General features: G+C 45.6%; 1 protein-coding gene across 15 annotated transcripts in view; it reads left to right on the top strand.

Moving 5' to 3' along the window:
• The window catches only part of cacna1c (calcium channel, voltage-dependent, L type, alpha 1C subunit), a 144,585-nt gene that overhangs the window by 84,908 nt on the left and 42,060 nt on the right, over positions 1–17,617 (top strand). For 12 of the 15 annotated variants that reach the window (XM_078100272.1, XM_078100276.1, XM_078100277.1 and 9 more), the window contains exons 4-8: positions 6,079–6,218; positions 10,244–10,383; positions 11,441–11,590; positions 12,279–12,478; positions 16,191–16,294. In XM_078100272.1, coding sequence (XP_077956398.1) covers positions 6,079–6,218; positions 10,244–10,383; positions 11,441–11,590; positions 12,279–12,478; positions 16,191–16,294 — 734 coding nt within the window. Of the gene's footprint in view, positions 1–6,078; positions 6,219–10,243; positions 10,384–11,440; positions 11,591–12,278; positions 12,479–14,272; positions 14,377–16,190; positions 16,295–17,617 lie in introns of all 15 variants that reach the window. The other 3 variants (XM_078100273.1, XM_078100275.1, XM_078100283.1) reach the window with 1 other exon arrangement.

Genomic DNA, 17,617 nt, shown 5'->3' on the forward strand with positions numbered 1-17,617 from the left:
AAAGCTTTATGGAAACAGTAAAATTTAATCAAACTCAATAGCAAAGAGTACTTACATTCTTGAGGTAGTTTTGCCTTCTTGGAGAAAAAAAGTTGAGGCACTAAATGGGTTATTGGTTACCCAAAAATGTCTCAAAGCATTAATGCTTTAAAAAGCCTGTGCTAGTCAAACCCTTTGCATAGCTTCACATTGAGGCATGTTTTCCCTTTGGAAGTTACATCTGAGAAACATGCGCATATGTTCTGCACCAGCGTGAGAGAATATGTCATGCCATCTGTCTGTATTTAAAAAAAAGAGAAGAAAATGCCATGCAAAAACTAATAAAACAAACTACAATGGTTTTCATGACATTGGATCCAAAGACTTGCCATGAAAACCACTGTTGGTGTTGCACAGCCGGATTGTGTGCCAGGGTTCCGCCTTACCTTCTGTACTATATATCAATAAAGTGCACCAGCGAACAGAAAGTGACAAGTGAAAGTGTGTATATGCATGTGGAGTGGGAAGGGAGTGACCGGTGGGATGTCGAAGTCAGTCAGTGGGGGACCAGGCTCTGTTGATGAGCCCGACTGCCGACGGGAAGAAACTGTTGGTGTGGCGGGAGGTCTTAGTCCTGATGGACCTCAGCGTCCTGCCAGACGGGAGGGGCACAAACAGGTTTGGTCCGGGGTGAGAGGGGTCGGCTACCATCTTTTTAGCTCGCTTCAGAGACCTGGAAGCGAACAAGTCCTGGAGGGACGGCAGATGGCAGCCGATCAGCCTCTCTGCAGAGCGGATGACACGCTGCAGCCTGCCCTTGTCCTTGGCTGTGGCTGCAGCGTACCAGACGGTGATGGTGGAGCAGAGGATGGACTCCATGATGGCCGTGTAGAAGTGGACCATCGTCTTTGGCAGGTTGAATTTCTTCACCTGCCTCAGGAAGAACAACCTCTGCTGAGCCTTCTTGGTGATGTCATCCACTTGAGGTCCTGGGTGATGATGGAGCCCAGGAAACGGAAGGAGTCCACAGCGGAAGGTGGGACTCCGTTCTTCCTGAAATCCACGACCATCTCCACTGTCTTCAGAGCATTGAGCTCCAGGTTGTTTTGGCTGTTTCATCTATGTGTAAACTTCAGAATGTATGAAGAGACGAAAAAAAGAAAAGAAGAAATGAGGTGGATTTAATAAAGCATTCCCTAATCATATGTCGAAAGTGAATCAGCCATATGCAGATATGCAGCATGCGGATGTGCTGGTTATGGCTGCGTGTGTCAGTGAATCTTAATCCACTGTTTAAGGTTTATCTTCCATTACAGGGTCAGAGATTACTGATTGCCATAATGCAATCTGGGTTTTTTCCCCTCTCTCTCACAGGCACACACACACACATCCTAATCAAACATAGTCCTAGTCCCATGCATTGGATCTTAGGTCTGCTAATGAGACTCATGTTGAGCATGTGCTGCCGGCATGTTAATAGCATTCTCCCCGTGTGTGTGGGTTCGTTGCCTTCCGGCGACGTCATGCAGAGAGACTCTCAGGAGACGTGACAAAAAGACACGCCGTGTCCGAAGCACAACCACAGCATCTGTGTACTCCGGTGACCTCGTTTGATTTTAAAGGCGCGACCCACTTTTTTCTGAACCACCTGCTTTTAAAGGCCGACGCTGCACCTGTTACCTGTTGGTTCATGCTTGTATCCGTGCATGGAGACCCTTCTTTCTCCATCCAGTTAGCGAGTGAGTGGAGGGAGTTTTAAATTGCCTACTAAGAGTAGATTAAGTACTTTATGACCCAAGATGACATCAAAGGTTTAAATTTGCTTTCTCGATACAAGCGCATTCGTAGGTGGTTACAAAATAGTTAATTTATTTCTCCCACTCACATTAGGAGATTTGCCCCGAGTGCTGAGACCATGACATATGGACGCTGATTTCCACTGTTGTGTATTTCACATCATGAGATAATATGACATTATTCATCTGCAAAACTTCTCTTGAGTGTTGTCAGCTTTGATTAAACATCTTCATTTATCGCCACGCGGTAGCAATTAAAACGAAATACAGACTGGCTGGTTTAATTGTTTGCCATTTTATCTACTGCAGTATTCATTTTGAATCAACAACCTTTATTTTTGTGACAAGATATTACGAGACGGCACCAACGTCATTGAACAAAGTTGTATTATCTCAAAGGTCTGTTCAGGGTGTCATATAAGACTCAGTTCAACGCTATCAACTGGTGGTGAGGGGTACGAAAGTATGACTGGAGCGGGCATGAACACAACACACGCACTCAATGAACAATCAACGGCGCACAATGCTGCACACAAACCACAAGCCGCTATACATGTGCACGCACGGACACACAATGCTCACAGAGGAGCAATAATTAGGACGATGTGCTGTGGATATTCTTGGTACAATACTGATCAGTGTCATCCGTTTGTGTGCACGTGCGTGTGTGTGAGAGAGAGAGAGAGAGAGAGAGGGAGAGAGAGAGGGAGAGAGTGCTGCTGCAGCCCACAGTTTCCATGGTAACGTAGGAGCCCATCTTGGTCTCTATGGTAACTTCTGGTTGGCACCCACAGTGATGGAGAGAGAGTGACGAGAGGAAGGAGAAGCGACGAGGTGACAGAGAAGTGAGGGACAGGAGAGAGAGAGAGTTAGAAGTTGGTTGGACTGTCTTCATTCTTTCGTCCAGTCCAGTTGTTTAGTCTCCTCCTCACATTGGCTTGTGACTATCTTCGGCTAATAAGTGGGGAGTCGCTGGCGACCTCGGGAACAGCCGCGGTTGCATAATCACGGGGCCTAGTGTAAGTGCAGTCGCGTCCTCTTGGCCGCACAGTAGCTTCCCTAAAAATGCTCCTTCCCCTACTTCCTTGGCCCCATAGAAAAGTGATTAGGAAAGGAGACGGCATAGAGACGTAGAAAGCACCGTCTCGGGGAGACTAAACCCCAGGTTACTAAAACCACTTCATGATAACTACAAAAGCGCACAGGAGGAAAAAAGTACTGGCTCCCGGTTAGCGATTCGTATGGTGTTATTTATTTTCATGTTCTGATGGAGGCGAGGGGAATCTTCCTGCACGTGTCCATTTGTCTCCCGATCACGCTACTGTAGATGTCCGTCCTTCTCTGTCTCCGCAGTTGCGTCATTAGCCCGCTAATAGGACGCACGCCAGCGACGTGTACGACTCCACACCCTCGTACTTGGGCTCACTGAATAATAAATCCTGACCGGATGACGGCGGTGTGTTACTGTACAGTTCGTACAGAGCGGTTTCCTGCCTGAGCGGCTTCCCGCTGTCCACGCGGCGGGACGGGGGGTCAAATGTGCACCACCAGAGGGAATTTCATTTTATCACTACACACAAAAAGTTACATAGGCGTTTTGGCCGTTATGATGCTACTGCTGTTTTGTATTTGAATAATTGAATGACAAGATATGTCAATGATGTATTGACCTCTGGTTTGAAAGCACCACACACACACACACACACACACACACACACAAACACAAAGAGTTGGCCATTGTGTGTCCATCCTCTTTTCTTTTTTCTTGCAGCACATACACAGAAGGTCACGGCGAATGGAAACATTGTCCCCTGTACGGTAGAATGTCGATACCATAATCTGATTGGCCTGGTTGAGGGATCGGCGGTTTGGTTGACCTATCAGAAGCTAACTGAATTATTGCTCCCACATACTCACCTTTCTGTCATTCTGTCTGCCTTCTTCTGTCTCTTTAGTCTCTTTAGTCTCTCTCTCCCTCTCATTTCTCTCTCATCTTCTTTCCAGTCACTAACCAGATTAGTTGTCCCGTTATGGATTTTGCCCTTTATGGGTCTGTGTGAACGGAAGGAAAGGAGGTAGAGAAGTGTGTGTTCCTGTCTGGTTGTCTGTGTGTGTGTGTGTGTGTGTGTGTGTGTGTGTCAGGCTGAGCTGTTCTAACCAGATGTTTTTCTATGTTTTATTCTCCTGAGCGCCGTACTGTCTGCCTGTCATACACAGCCTGGATGTGTGTGTCTGCGTGTGTGTGTGTGTGTGTGTGTGTGTGTTTGAGCGAGAGTGATGGAGTGCTTTTGTGTATTTGAGAGGAAAGATAAGTGTGTGTGTGTGTGTGTGTGTGTGTGTGTGTGTGCATTTTTTAGATTAATTACCTCCGCATAGACTACTAATACTCACTCTGTGGTGGAGGGTCTGCACTACAAATGATGATTATTTGAAGAAAAAAACAATTCTCCAGGCTTTGAAACTGACACATGCACGCAGACGGTGTTTGCTTTGAAAATCTTGATCTTTTTCTTTGAGACGAATACTTTTTGTGCCAATAAAGAACACTTGAATTTAAATGAGAGGAGGCGAGAAGCGAAACGGGTTCCGGGGTGCCGCCCGCCCCCCCCGGCCCAAAATCAACTCGCCTTTCATGTGGTCCGTCTTTCAAACTGTGCAAATCCACCGTATTGTAATTCACGTCATTCCCTCCACAGTCAAGTGTGGGAAAAAACACTTCCAAACCGTAGCCTGTATGATAATTGCATCATTAAGGACGCAACATCAAAGCGGGACTCTCTCATTGATATCCCGATAGAGCGAGGGGGCGTCAGCTGCTGAGAGGACGGTAACTTGGCTAATTCAACTTCAACGAACACCCTCTGTGACCCTTTGTTCTTGGAGGTCACACGTGCGACAGTGAAACCACAGCCGGAGAGTCAGAACGGTGGCTGCTCAGAGTAGACGACCGATTCCCAAGGCTCCCAGAATGTGTGTACGCGAGGGGGCCTGAGGCGTTTGTTTAGCTGGACCAATTTAAGACTCACTTCAGCCTCAGCAGCAAATCTCCAATGCAGCTTATCCAACAGTGACACGGCCTATTGACTTTAACGACGCTCTCTAACTGGCTGTTACAGAGGGATCACTTGAGTAAAATGACATTTTGAACTGCTCGATTTGCATTCAGTGTCTCAAAAGAAGTGCAGAAGTTGTGCCTTCAGCCTCAGGTTCAGCTGGTACCTCCTTAAAAGAGGCGGGGGGGGGGGGTTCGGGTCTGGAGAGACCTGGCTGGCCTTACGTCCCAGACCTCTGGCCCCCCCTCTGGGTGTGCGTCCCTGGGAAAACCGACGGAGCACTGAGATGGACGGATGGATTGGTGTATGAAGCTAAATATATCTGTACTTCTCTTTTTTTGATGTACTTCAGAGGGAAGGAGAAGGCTTCTGAGTTAAGATGATTTTCTTTTTGTTTAGTTTGGACAACATCCTAAAAGTTTTGCACCATCCAGTTGATCTTATTTCTGTTACCAAAATAACATGTGAAGCAGACATGACTCGATTTGGTGTACGATGAGTTGTTTGTAAGCTTACGCTCGTCAGAAAGTTACATAATTCTCCGTCTCAAGGCCATTTCAGGCCATTTCCCAGGACCCTCCCAGCCAGGGGGTCATCTCTGCGACAACAATCTCTGAGGAACTCTGTACTGGAGGAGTCGCTTGTGTGTTTGTGCATGTGTGTATACATACGCACAGGAAGAGAGACGCTGTGATTAAATAATCCAAATGCTTTGAATGTGTACGTGATTGCAACTTAGAAGATTATTATTATTTACACATAAATAATCGAACGTACGCACGGACGGACACGCACTCACACACACACACACACACACACTCACACCAGGAGCCTCACAAACAGTAAGAGAACGTCTTGTTCCGGCTGAAGAACTAAGAGGAGTGCACAGCGAGCACTGTTGGCACTCATAAGTCACGGACAGGTCTTCAGTGATGTCATGGACATAAATAGCTCATAAACAGGACGTAATAAATTGTGAATCAACGCGTGTGTAAATCTCTGTGTTGTTCTTTCGCCAGTTGCTCAAAAACGAAACCTCTCAGAACTTTGAACAGGCGTTTGTTGTTTTCTCCATCAATCGGTCCCGATACTCGGCGTCCCGTTGAGAGTATTTACTCACATGAGCGGAGCTCACTTCGCCGCGGCACAATCGGCCTTTTCTACAACCTCCCTTTCTTCTTCTGTCACACCGAGCCTCCGGCCAGGCCGCCGCTCGGACTAACCCGCGTCCCGTTTGTGTGTCCCTGCAGGAGCGTGTGGAGTACCTGTTCCTCATCATTTTCACAGTGGAGGCTTTCTTGAAGGTAATAGCCTACGGCCTGCTCTTCCACCCCAACGCCTACCTGAGGAACGGCTGGAATCTGCTCGACTTCATCATCGTGGTCGTAGGGTGAGTGGACCGGAGCTGCCACGGCGATTCGGTGAATCTATGTTTGTGGTAGAGAGAGAGAGAGAGAGAGAGAGAGAGGGAGAGAGAGAGGGTAAGACAGTGACAGCAAGTCTCGTAGAGGTGTTTGACAACCCCCAAAAAACTGGCACATTTTTAAACATCAGCACATCGTTGGTAAATGAATCACAGTACCTCGGTATGGTTGCTGTCAACAAATGAATCTGCAGCCAAGACGAGCGGTGGCTTTGTCCAATGCCAGAGACAGCTAGCGCCTCTCAAAATGGAGACTGTGTGTCCCACCAACACCTGTGATGGCTGTAGTAAACAAAAGGAAGATTCTGCACTTCCCTTTATTCACTTTCACGTTTCACAAATTTCACGTTTGCTAGTTCACCAAATCAACGCATTTGCATTGGGACTCTGAAAAAGAAAAAGAAAAGATGCGTCCTTTTTCGTTTGCAGGAATACTGCCCAACTATTGCAAAGAAAGAAGCCTAACCCCCCCAGAGCGGATCCGCATTAAAGCCGCCGTAAACTTTGGTCTGCAGTGTATTGGTGAAGCCTAAACTGATTAGTTTGTTAGATGCTGATAGCTAAGCTCTGCTCCGATGTTCTTTATCTGCAACTCAGCAACATGGCCCATCTGCTAAAGCCCTCTGTGCCTGAGTGCATGTGTGTGCATGTGTGTGCGTCTGACTTTGTGTGTGAGTGTGCTGCCTGGCAGCTTGGTTTTTTGTACAGTGTTGCAGGGGGGGGGGGGGTTGGCACAATAGCCAGTGGACCTGACAGTTGCATTAATGCCATAAAAATGGTCTAATTGACCATTTTTGTGCGCGTGTGTGTTTGTGTGACTGCATGCACACGAGAGACACTGCAAGGAAGCCACCCGACAGCCCCGAATAAAGGCCCAGTAAATCCGCCAACACACATTCTAAAGTCAGTGAGTCTTAGTCAGTCAAGTGTGTCACTCACATTAGCGACCACCAACTGAACACGGTCGGCTTCACTCCAAAGACACACACTGTGTGTGTGTCTTTGGAGTGAAGCCAACCACTCCATCGGCTGGCAACACAGTGTCGGTGCCCCTGGCATGAACACAACCTTTACCACTCGTATGCCGTCTCCTCTCTCTGTCTGTCTGTCTCTCTTTATCTCTCTCTCTCGCTCTCTTTTTCTGAATTATTTGCAGCGATGGCGTTGTTGTTTTTTGCGAGGGAGCACGATCGAATGCACAATGATACATTATTGATCAGTTCAAGGGAATCACATTTTTCCTTGCGACCCTGCCAAAGTAAATTCAGAAGGCCAGACACCTGCTGAAGCTCCGGAGTTGGCGGCGTTCAGTCTTGCTCAAGGTTTTGGAAGATTAAATCTGAATTGCCTCTCAAGACGTTGCCCAGGGTTTAATATTTTTCTATTTTTTTATGTTTTGTTCACTTCAAAAGCTAAAGGAATCAGCTGAAATCCAGTTAAAAGCAATGCGATGGGATCATTCTGCGGACTCTGCTCAGCAGAATGATGCAGAGTTAGAACATTGTTCACTTGTTCAGAAGACTCTTCTTAAAAAATCATTTCAAAATATTAGTCATCATCATGGTGGTCTTTATCCATTATCAGAAACTTTTCCCCAACTTAACAAGTCGTTTTTCTTCCCTAAACAGAGAAGAAAACACTGGAAAGTCTCAATTTGTCATTTTGGAAGGCTCTGTGACTTTGCCCTGTTTTGTCATTTAGATATACTTGTCATGGAAGTGACACAAAATGCAGGGTCGAGGGAGGGGGGGGCATCATTTATGAAGTTACACACATACACTCCCTCTATTTCCCACAGTCAAGAGGACACACAGATCCTAGGAAGGTTTTGGCTGTGACGTATCTCTGTGCGCATGAATTGCTGATTGTCTTTATGCATGTGCGTGCCATTCAGTCCGCGCCTCTCTCGCTCTGAGAGAAAGGCACGAACAGAATTCAGGCAGGCTTCCACAGAGGTGTGTGTGTGTGTGTGTGTGTGTGTGTGTGTGTGTGTGTGTGTGTGTGTGTGTGTGTGTGTGTGTGTGTGTGTGTGTGGATAGGAAGTGACAGCGTTTGCTCCCTCTGGAATGTCCACCATATGGGTGAAAGAGCTTGTACCTGGTGCACACACACACACACACACACACACACACCAATGCTTGAGGCTACAGTACTACTCAAACGTACCTTAAAGTTGTGTTATTAAAGGTTCAGTGAGCTAACAGGCACTCCGTGTGATGTGTGTCTGTTTGCGGTGGGAACTACTGTATAGACTTTGTCCTCTACTGTGGATAAATATCATTTACTTTTATTTACTCATTCCTCTTTGCTCTTGTGTATTAGTTCTGTTCATGTAGTCGTATGAGTTGTCCTGTCATAGGGTATGATTATATTTATGGTGACATTTATCACTGTGATTTCATGATTATGGTTTGATTTTCTCCATTGATTTTAAGTCTTCAGCCTGACAATAATTCATTTAAAATGTTGTTTTGACACCCATTCTGCCTCACTTAACATTGAGCTGTCTGTGATTTGAAATAGGAAGAATGAAATTTAAAAATATTGCATGCAAAGCATTATAAACTGGAACATTGAGATGATTAAATGATCCGTCAAATGACAAAAGTATTATCATCCTTTTAAAGTAAACATTGTCACCACTTAATTATATATAACACTAGAACATTTATTTTTAAAAAAGTCATTGCGTTATTGATTATTCACTTATTTGCAGACCTTCTGCGATTTTTAAATAATTAGTTCTGTAGTATTGTGGGGCTCTGACAACTATTTAACCACATAACTTCCGTTATCTTTATGAATGCACACAGCTTCTGCTGTGGATGAACACACGCCTCGACGTGGCTCCTCACTCAGAGGCTCTAATTATCATTTAACACCCCACCATGGCAAAAGATGCCGGGCAAGATGCCGACGGGCTTTTCATACCCTGTTTCAAAGGGGGGGGGGGAGAGCTGAGATGGAGGAAGTGCAAACTGCAGAGGACCAAAGAGAGAGAGAGAGAGAGAGGGCGATTTGTTTTGAGAGGTCTTTTCAAGTGGCCATTTCACATGTGCTAATTGATAATTCTCCATGACTAACGCGCCGCTGACTAGCCTTTGAGCTGCGCTAGCTGGAAAATGGAATTGTGTGGTGATTTCTAAAGGATCGGAGTGAGCAGACAGCGATGAGCTCAGCTGGACCAACTGCATCTGCAAGCAACATCTTGTCTGCAAATAAATTCATAGCGGATAAGAGTCAACAGAAAGGCTGCAGCATACAAAACACGTTCAGCCCTTTTATTGGAGACTAGGATTAAACTAAAGGGCCTGGAAAACAGCACCGGACCGGAGAGACACAAGAAGCTAACCTTTTATGAAGAATAATCATTTTCACTGTTCTACATTTCTTGCTACTTCCAGATATCACAGTAGAGAGACAAAAAAGGTTGCGTAACGTCACATGGCAAAATGTAAATTTGTGTTGTATTCAATGTGCTGTAGGCACACACACGCACACACACACACACACACACACACTCACAAACACATTTTGGAGACATCTCTCTTCAGTCCAGACGTGCACAGTGTTCTGCGGAGCGGGCTGTCAGCCCATTGAAGCCGAGTGTCTCACTTGTGAACGACGGAGGGAACAAATGAAACGCCTTCTATTGTTGTGTTGGAGAGCAACCTAATGAAGCTGTTTTATTTTCCACTGTTATTCGCAGGAAGCGCGAACGTCTTCATCGTTCCCTTTGGATTGTTGAGACGGTCCCAAACTCGGTTGTCGTGTAAACCTACATCCCTTTTTGATAAGTTATGATAAGGATGATGTAGATGGTTCAGTTTAGTAGCGACAGCAGCCAGTGACAGCAGGAATAAAAAAGGAATGCCGACAACTGCAGAAATCCGTCACTGTAATATAATATGTCTGTTTCGTTTTCCGGTACGTGGAAACAGATGTCCACCTGACCACGACGCTTGCCGAACTCCCTGCTTTCTGTCTTGCAGGTTGTTCAGTGCGATCTTGGAGCAGGCCACCAAGGGGGACGGCGGCACGCCTATCGGCGGGAAGGCGGCGGGCTTCGATGTCAAAGCCCTGAGGGCGTTCAGAGTACTGCGACCCCTCAGACTGGTCTCCGGAGTACCCAGTAAGCACTGAGAGCTGTGGATGAAAGACAGGTCGAATGAGAGAGACGGCAACGGGTGGGGGGGGTGGTGAGGGTCTGACGATCAGGTGTGAATTGGGGGGAGCCCAAAGGGGCAGCAGATTGGAGCCGATGTAGCGAGTCGATGCCGGAGGGCTCACCGTCAGCGACAGCGCCCCCCCCCCCCCGTTGAGAGCCCTCTTGTCAGATACGAGTTGTTTGTTGGCCTCTGTGTTACTGACTGCAGACGTCAATAAACCACCAACAGGCCAGGAGGGTCGGATAACGCGGCATTGCTACGGCGCTCCTGCGTTGTGTGTGTGTGTGTGTGTGCTGAGGCACATCTTGTAATCACAATATCAGGTAAATGCCGAGCACGCTGGTGAAACTCCTACTCTGGTGCCGTTGTGTTTTTTTTTTTATTCAGTTTGATCCCCATCCCCACATTACTGCACCGCGTTGGATCTGTATCATGGCAACTGATCAGCGTCATGTTTGCTACCCGATTAGCCCACTGACATCTGTATTTCTAAGGGCTCCCTGTGCCAATGCTTCTCATGTAAAGTAGAATTGATGAATATTACGATTCGGTCTGTTTTGTTAAAATGATTTATGTTGTAGATGCCACACCAATGCTTTTTCTTCATGACAAATGATGGAAGAAATGTACTGTGTCATTTGTAACTTAATCAGCAAATGTCAGTGCCGTTCAGAGAATTTGTTGGTGATGGTAATGGGGATGGTAACAGCTGCATAGAAAAGCATTTAAAGCAAATTCTGAATTCTGATTTTTATCAAGGTCAAATTAGGTGTTCATTTATATAAGCACGTCGGAATATGTCTTTTGATAAATTTATCAAATCAAATAAGAACCTCTCTCTGAATGATCACAAGATGAATGACTTTTTTCAGAGAAAGTCGTCGGTTTGAGTGCTGGCATGCTGATGTAACTATCCCGCTATATGATGCACTACTGGTGCTTTTGTATAACATCATCACCAACATTACAGTTGATAGTCTTTTTTTGAGGTGTGTGTGTTTGTGTGTGTGTGTGCCGCAGGTTTACAGGTAGTGTTGAACTCCATAATCAAAGCCATGGTTCCCCTGCTCCACATCGCCCTGCTGGTCCTCTTCGTCATCATCATCTACGCCATCATTGGCCTGGAGCTCTTCATGGGCAAGATGCACAAGACCTGCTCTAACCACATAGGTACACGCATGCGTACACACACAATATTGCACGACAACGATGCATCATTTTATTTAATGTATGTATTTACACTTCAACTCCAGAGATAGACACACAGGTGAAGACTACAAGAAACAAACCTCCCAATAGGAAAAGTACCGCTTACATCTTTGACACAAAGACGTCACAAAGCAGAAAATCGAGCTTAATCAGTTCCTGCCATAACCCCCATTCATTATTTACACCGTCAAGTATGAATCATTTGGGCAGTAATTGAAACAGCGTCTGCCATAAATGATTGAAACAGATTTCAGTAAAGGGTGCTAGGTATAAATGGACTTAAGTGTTGTTACGGTGATGTTATGGGTCTCATGAGGGGCATTAGCTCTGCACAGGGTGAGTGCTTGCAGGATACTTATCCTATGCATCGCCCTCCAGAGCTTATTTTGTATAATTCACAAAAAGCCCTTTTCTCATTGATTTCAGATGGCTGCTCCGTTTAGTGTCCTTTGTTTAACCTTCTTTTAGATGTAGACTCATTTATTTTAGATAATCTATCTCTAGATGTACCACCAAAGGGAAGATTGATTTATAATTACTCCCGGAGTAAGAGTCCCAGTCTTTTTCTCAATCCTTTTTTCAGGTTCAGGGGTAATTTAAGATAGGAAGGATAACATTTCTTACTCTTCCTCCTTTCTATTCCCCACAGGCACCATAGCAGAGGAAAAGCCGGCGCCGTGTGCACCCGATGGAGCTTTCGGGCGACACTGTAAACACAACGGAACAGTGTGCCGGGTGGGATGGGAGGGGCCCAACGACGGCATCACCAACTTTGACAACTTTGCTTTCGCCATGTTGACCGTGTTCCAGTGTATAACCATGGAGGGCTGGACCGACGTGCTGTACTGGGTGAGCCGGACACCACAACGGTGTCTGTGTGCGTGTGTGTGTGTGTGTGTAGTGAGAGCCATACTGCTCTGTGTGCGTAGTTACTGTAGTTTGTCTATATAACATCAGTGCGGCCTGAGTGCTTTTGAAAGAGGAATATAAAGCAATAACACAAAAATATCTCTCAGAAAGGCAGGTATGATTGTGTGTGTGTGTGTGTGTGTGTGTGTGTGTGTGTGTGTGTGTGTGTGTGTGTGTGTGTGTGTGTGTGTGTGTGTGCTAGCTCATATCTCGGGCTGAATCGATGCCGACAATACACTGTGTAATGGAAGGCGGCGATGCATTTGAAACGTGCGGAGAATCCTGATGCTCAATTCAGGTGTCAAGTGCAAACACACAAGCACACAAGCACACAATTATGAGCACGCAATAACTATCCCATCGTGAGTAAATGGCCGGCCGCCCTGTCTAGCTAAATTTACCAATGGATTAGTCTGGGCTGTTAATCAATGGTCCCACATGCGCCATCCTGAGAATAAATTTGATTTAGACCTGCACACGGAGGCTTGCTTCATATATAGATTATGATATCGATACATTTTCTGATGAACCCCCTCCTTAAATTACACTAACGTCTACCTGTGTGATTCCTCACGCATTAATCCGTCCTGAGACGTCCTGTGATGTCCTCTAACTTTGTCATGGTGAGACTCAACGCCAAAGGTTCATCAACTACGCATCCGTCTGGTTCCGTCTGGAGTACCGGCTCTTATGTCACGTTGCAACTAAAAGTCTGAAATAACTGCTACAATGTAATCTAACAATCAAATTTCTATTCATCTGATATCTTGAATGTTATCATTTTATTCAGGTCACAGAGCATTTGAAACTGATATCAGAAGAGCACTAAAAGCATTTATTTTCAAGAACCCTGAAAGACACTCATGATAAATAAATAAAAATCCAGTGCACTGCACAAACAAAAGATTTTGTATCCTGCTTATGGAGACTAAATTATATTGCTGAATCCATTGCAGCCAAAGGTTCATATTTTCTCACTTGTTTCGTGGTGCACCTACAGTTCATCAGAGTAGTTTCTTATCATACCTGAAAAGAGAAGGAGATTACGACCAGAATAAACAGGTGAGGCCCAAACGGGGAGCGAAACGATAGGAATTAATAGGAATTAGTAGGAATTCTTTATTAGATTAACAAACTGAAAGATCACAAACGTAACGGAATGAACGAGGTGTCAGTTTGTGACACGTAACTCGTGTCAGGAGTTTTGAGTGTGTTTGTGTGTGTCTGTGCGGGTGTGGGATTTTACAACACAAACAAGCAGATGTGTGTGTGTGTGTGTGTGTGTGTGTGTGTGTGTGTATACATGGAGCAGATAGCTTACTAGCTCCTCACCCCTCCTTCAACTGACCTGTCAGCTGCAACCCTCTCCGCGCACACACACACACACACTTCTTACTTGTGCTTAAAGGGCCTGTTCTCAGACCAAAGGGTTACTCGCTTTGCTCAGCCGCTCTACTGCTGTCGTTCAACGTGCACTGCCGTTCGCAGTTTCCGGCCCGTCACGTTTCCCGCCCCGTCCTTGACCTTCTCCCGCCACGCTTCACTCTCTCTCGTGTCAATCTTATCGAACCCCCCCCACACCTCCCCCGACTTTTCTTCCTCATTTCCCACTGTCCACATTGCGGTCTTCCTCGCATCCCTCTTATCTTTCCCCTGGTCCTCCACCAACGCTCTCCCCGCTAATCCCCCTCTTCTCTCTGTCTCCTTCTCTCCCGTGTCTCTCGTCTCTCTCAGATGCAGGACGCTATGGGCTATGAGCTGCCGTGGGTCTATTTTGTCTCTCTCGTCATCTTCGGCTCCTTTTTCGTTCTCAATCTCGTTCTGGGGGTGTTGAGCGGGTAAGAGGTCGTGCTGTTGTCATGTGTGCGCAAATGTTTGTCTGTGTACTGTTTGTGATGTGGCCGTACTGTACGTGGATTTTGCGATGTGATAAATGACCATGCAGCAAAACTCCCCGGACCGGACATCCCAAGTGCAACTCCAGTTAACCAAAACAGGGTGGTTTTAATTGTATGATTGTTACTACTACTTACCGTAACCCTTTAATCAAGTATCAACTAATTAGTTTGACATAAAAATGCATATTATCTTTACTGCAATATAACTTTAAAACCACACTAACTATAGAACTGCCCTATAAACCTTATTTCTAAGGTTTAAGTTGAACATGCTTCAGCCTTTTATCAACGTCTTCTACGTCATCCACCTTTCAATTGAGGACAGTTAATAGACACCATTATATAGTAATACAAAAGTTGGAGCACAGAACTTCAGAAAAATCTGAAGGTGAGATAACCAAAACATCTGGATACAGTGTTTACTGCTTTAGAAAATCCCCAAAGATATTCAAATGAGGTGTTGAATAATATTCCGACTGGCTGGACTCTTCTTTTAACCAGCACAGGTTTTAATTACACAAACAAGCAGCTCTCTCGCGTTCATCCGTCTGCCTCGTTGCATGATCGGGTGTTTCACTTGAGTCCGGGCTCAGTTTTAAGAGACGCTCTTCCTCCCGAAAATACCCGGCCGCATTCAAAGTCCGTCTTGTGTGTATACACGTGTCAAGGTTTACACTCGCGTTCGTCACACGTGCAGATTATCGCGCATCTGCTGATGCTGTTGGTGTTTGAGCAGCGTGTCCATATTTGCACAGAGGCACGTGACGCTTGTGATTCCGGGTGTTTGTTTGTTTGTTTGTTTTGTTCAATAAATGCTGCTCCGGCATGGAATCAAGGTGCTGTTTTCGCCGCTCTACCAAGTGCCGTCGTCTTAGTACAAGCATCACCCGGGGCCTGCAGGGACACACTGGGGTATTAATAATTCACCCCTCAGGTCAGGCGTGGAGGTGGAACCTAAAAAAAAACCTTGCACAAGAGGGAAAACACAGGAGGCGAAAAAATGGGATTCTGAGGACAGAGCGAAGTCTGAAAGAAACCTGGCATTAAAAATGGAAAATTTAGGATGGAAGGTTCCATTGAATAGGGGATATCTTATTTTGTAAGTGTTCATGAAAGCATTATACTTTGCAGATATAAATAACTTCTCAGAGTGAAAAAATAATAATATGACAATAAAGTAATAATAAGTTATTGATAGTATATAGTAGTATAATTAACTAATAATAGTTACCCCAAAATTACACCCAAAAGAAAACTCTTAAACTCAAACAACATTAAAACTAAGACTCAACCCGTAATGCCTTCTTATTATTACATTTTCCAAATTCCATATTTCATTCATGACATTGAGAGCGAATCCTTCTTTCAGGACAGAGCTGATGTCCCAGCCGTGGGAGTCTTGCTGCACGGTCTGTTCAGGTTCCTAACTCAAATATCTTCCCTCCACAACGATTGAGTGGCCTCAATCCAACTGCTTGTTAAACTTGTAACCTTCAGTCCTTCAAAAACCACCAAATCGTCGGCCACGTGGCCCGACGAGTGACTGACCGATGATGGCTGCACCATCATTCCCCGGCAGAGATGGTGCAGGAGCCAACGACTCACCGAGGATCTAATCGCTTCCTTTTTCCCCTCCTCCCTTCTCTCCGACATTCCTCACTGCTCCTTCCTACCTGCCCACTCTACTGGCCTTCCTCTCCTTTCTCCTTCCTTCCGCCCATCCTTTCTGTCTCCTCTCCTTGGTCTCCACCTAGGTGAATGACGCAGTAGGGTACAAGTGGCCCTGGGTGTATTTTGTCACCTTAATCATCATCGGATCCTTCTTTGTGCTAAACTTGGTTCTGGGGGTATTGAGCGGGTAAGGGCGAGGTTAAAGGTCACTCTAAAACTAACTTCTCTTGTTCTCCTTCGTGCCTTCATTCCTAGCGAGCTTTGCTGTCTGTTTTTTGCTGAAGGAAACTCTGTTATTTGATTTACTTTCTAGTTTCCAGTTCAACACAAGTGTTCAAAGCATGTTCAGGGGTTCATGTGTTTCAATATTACTGTGAGAGGGACAGTATTTTAGAATCATAATCAATTTGCAAAAAAATTAACATTCAGAATGTGGACTGGAACTGCACACACATTGTCAGTGGTTAATATTTCCGCTGGCCGTACTTCAGCATCTTCAACAGGGGGCGGATGCGTATTGTTCGCCATTGAGACCATTTCTCTTCTCAAAGTGGTTGTATTAAAAAAAGAAAAGTCTCACTCTACACACAAGTGTGTAGTTGCCCTCATCGAATAGCTCTCACGCTATCACAAAGTGCTGAGTTCTCTGTGCTGCTGTAAAATAAAAGCTCCCAGAGAACACAGCCCAAGATCACCCAATGAAAGCCGCGTTTGGGAACGCTGGGAAGATTTATCGACAAACACTTGGCAGCTCGCAAACGGCTCTCAGATTTTGGGAACACATTAAAAAGTTAAGCCTGAGCTTGTCTTTAACGGTATGGATTTTTGGAGAGCGGTTGTATGAGGTACACAGTGTGTGTAGTGGTTTGGATACATGTTAGCGGACTAGATAAGTACCTCATGTAATCAAAACTGTCCCTTTTAATGTGTATGACTATTGGCCATCACAAACATCCATTTAAAAAGGACGTTAATTAATCACCATTTTGAAATTCGTTACAGTTGAAACCCCAGCTAATGTGTCCGCGTATCCTCAACCTGTTTTGGTGGTTTCTTCTCACGCCGGAGGTCATGATGATCTTGGGCAGGAAACCGGTTGAAGGCCGTGAAGAGTCTCGCCCCCCCCTTCTGACCCGAATCCGACACTCGAAACCCGCAGTGATGTGACAGCAGCATTGTGGGGGGAAATAATAGAGGTCTATCTGGAGAACACAGCTTAGGGGGGGTTTGGCTTTCTGACTCTTTGTCTGACTTCTGACTAATGATGCTGTCAACACACTACACAGCCTGACCTTTTACCAACTGCTTCCTCCGTGGAGTGTGTGTGGGCCTCAGGTTGGCACACCCACTAATGGCTAAACAGCAAGAAAGTGGCGACTGGTGTCGGGACAGAAACATCACGCGCGTAAACATGTTTGTCTGGATGTCAATGTCATCTGTAAATAAAAAGAATGGGGCTAGAGAGAAGAGGAGGGGGGGGGGGGATTCAATGGCAATTTAGGAGGGACAA

The sequence above is a fragment of the Gasterosteus aculeatus genome, chromosome 4, assembly GCF_964276395.1.
Source record: "Gasterosteus aculeatus chromosome 4, fGasAcu3.hap1.1, whole genome shotgun sequence".
Taxonomy (NCBI): domain Eukaryota; kingdom Metazoa; phylum Chordata; class Actinopteri; order Perciformes; family Gasterosteidae; genus Gasterosteus; species Gasterosteus aculeatus.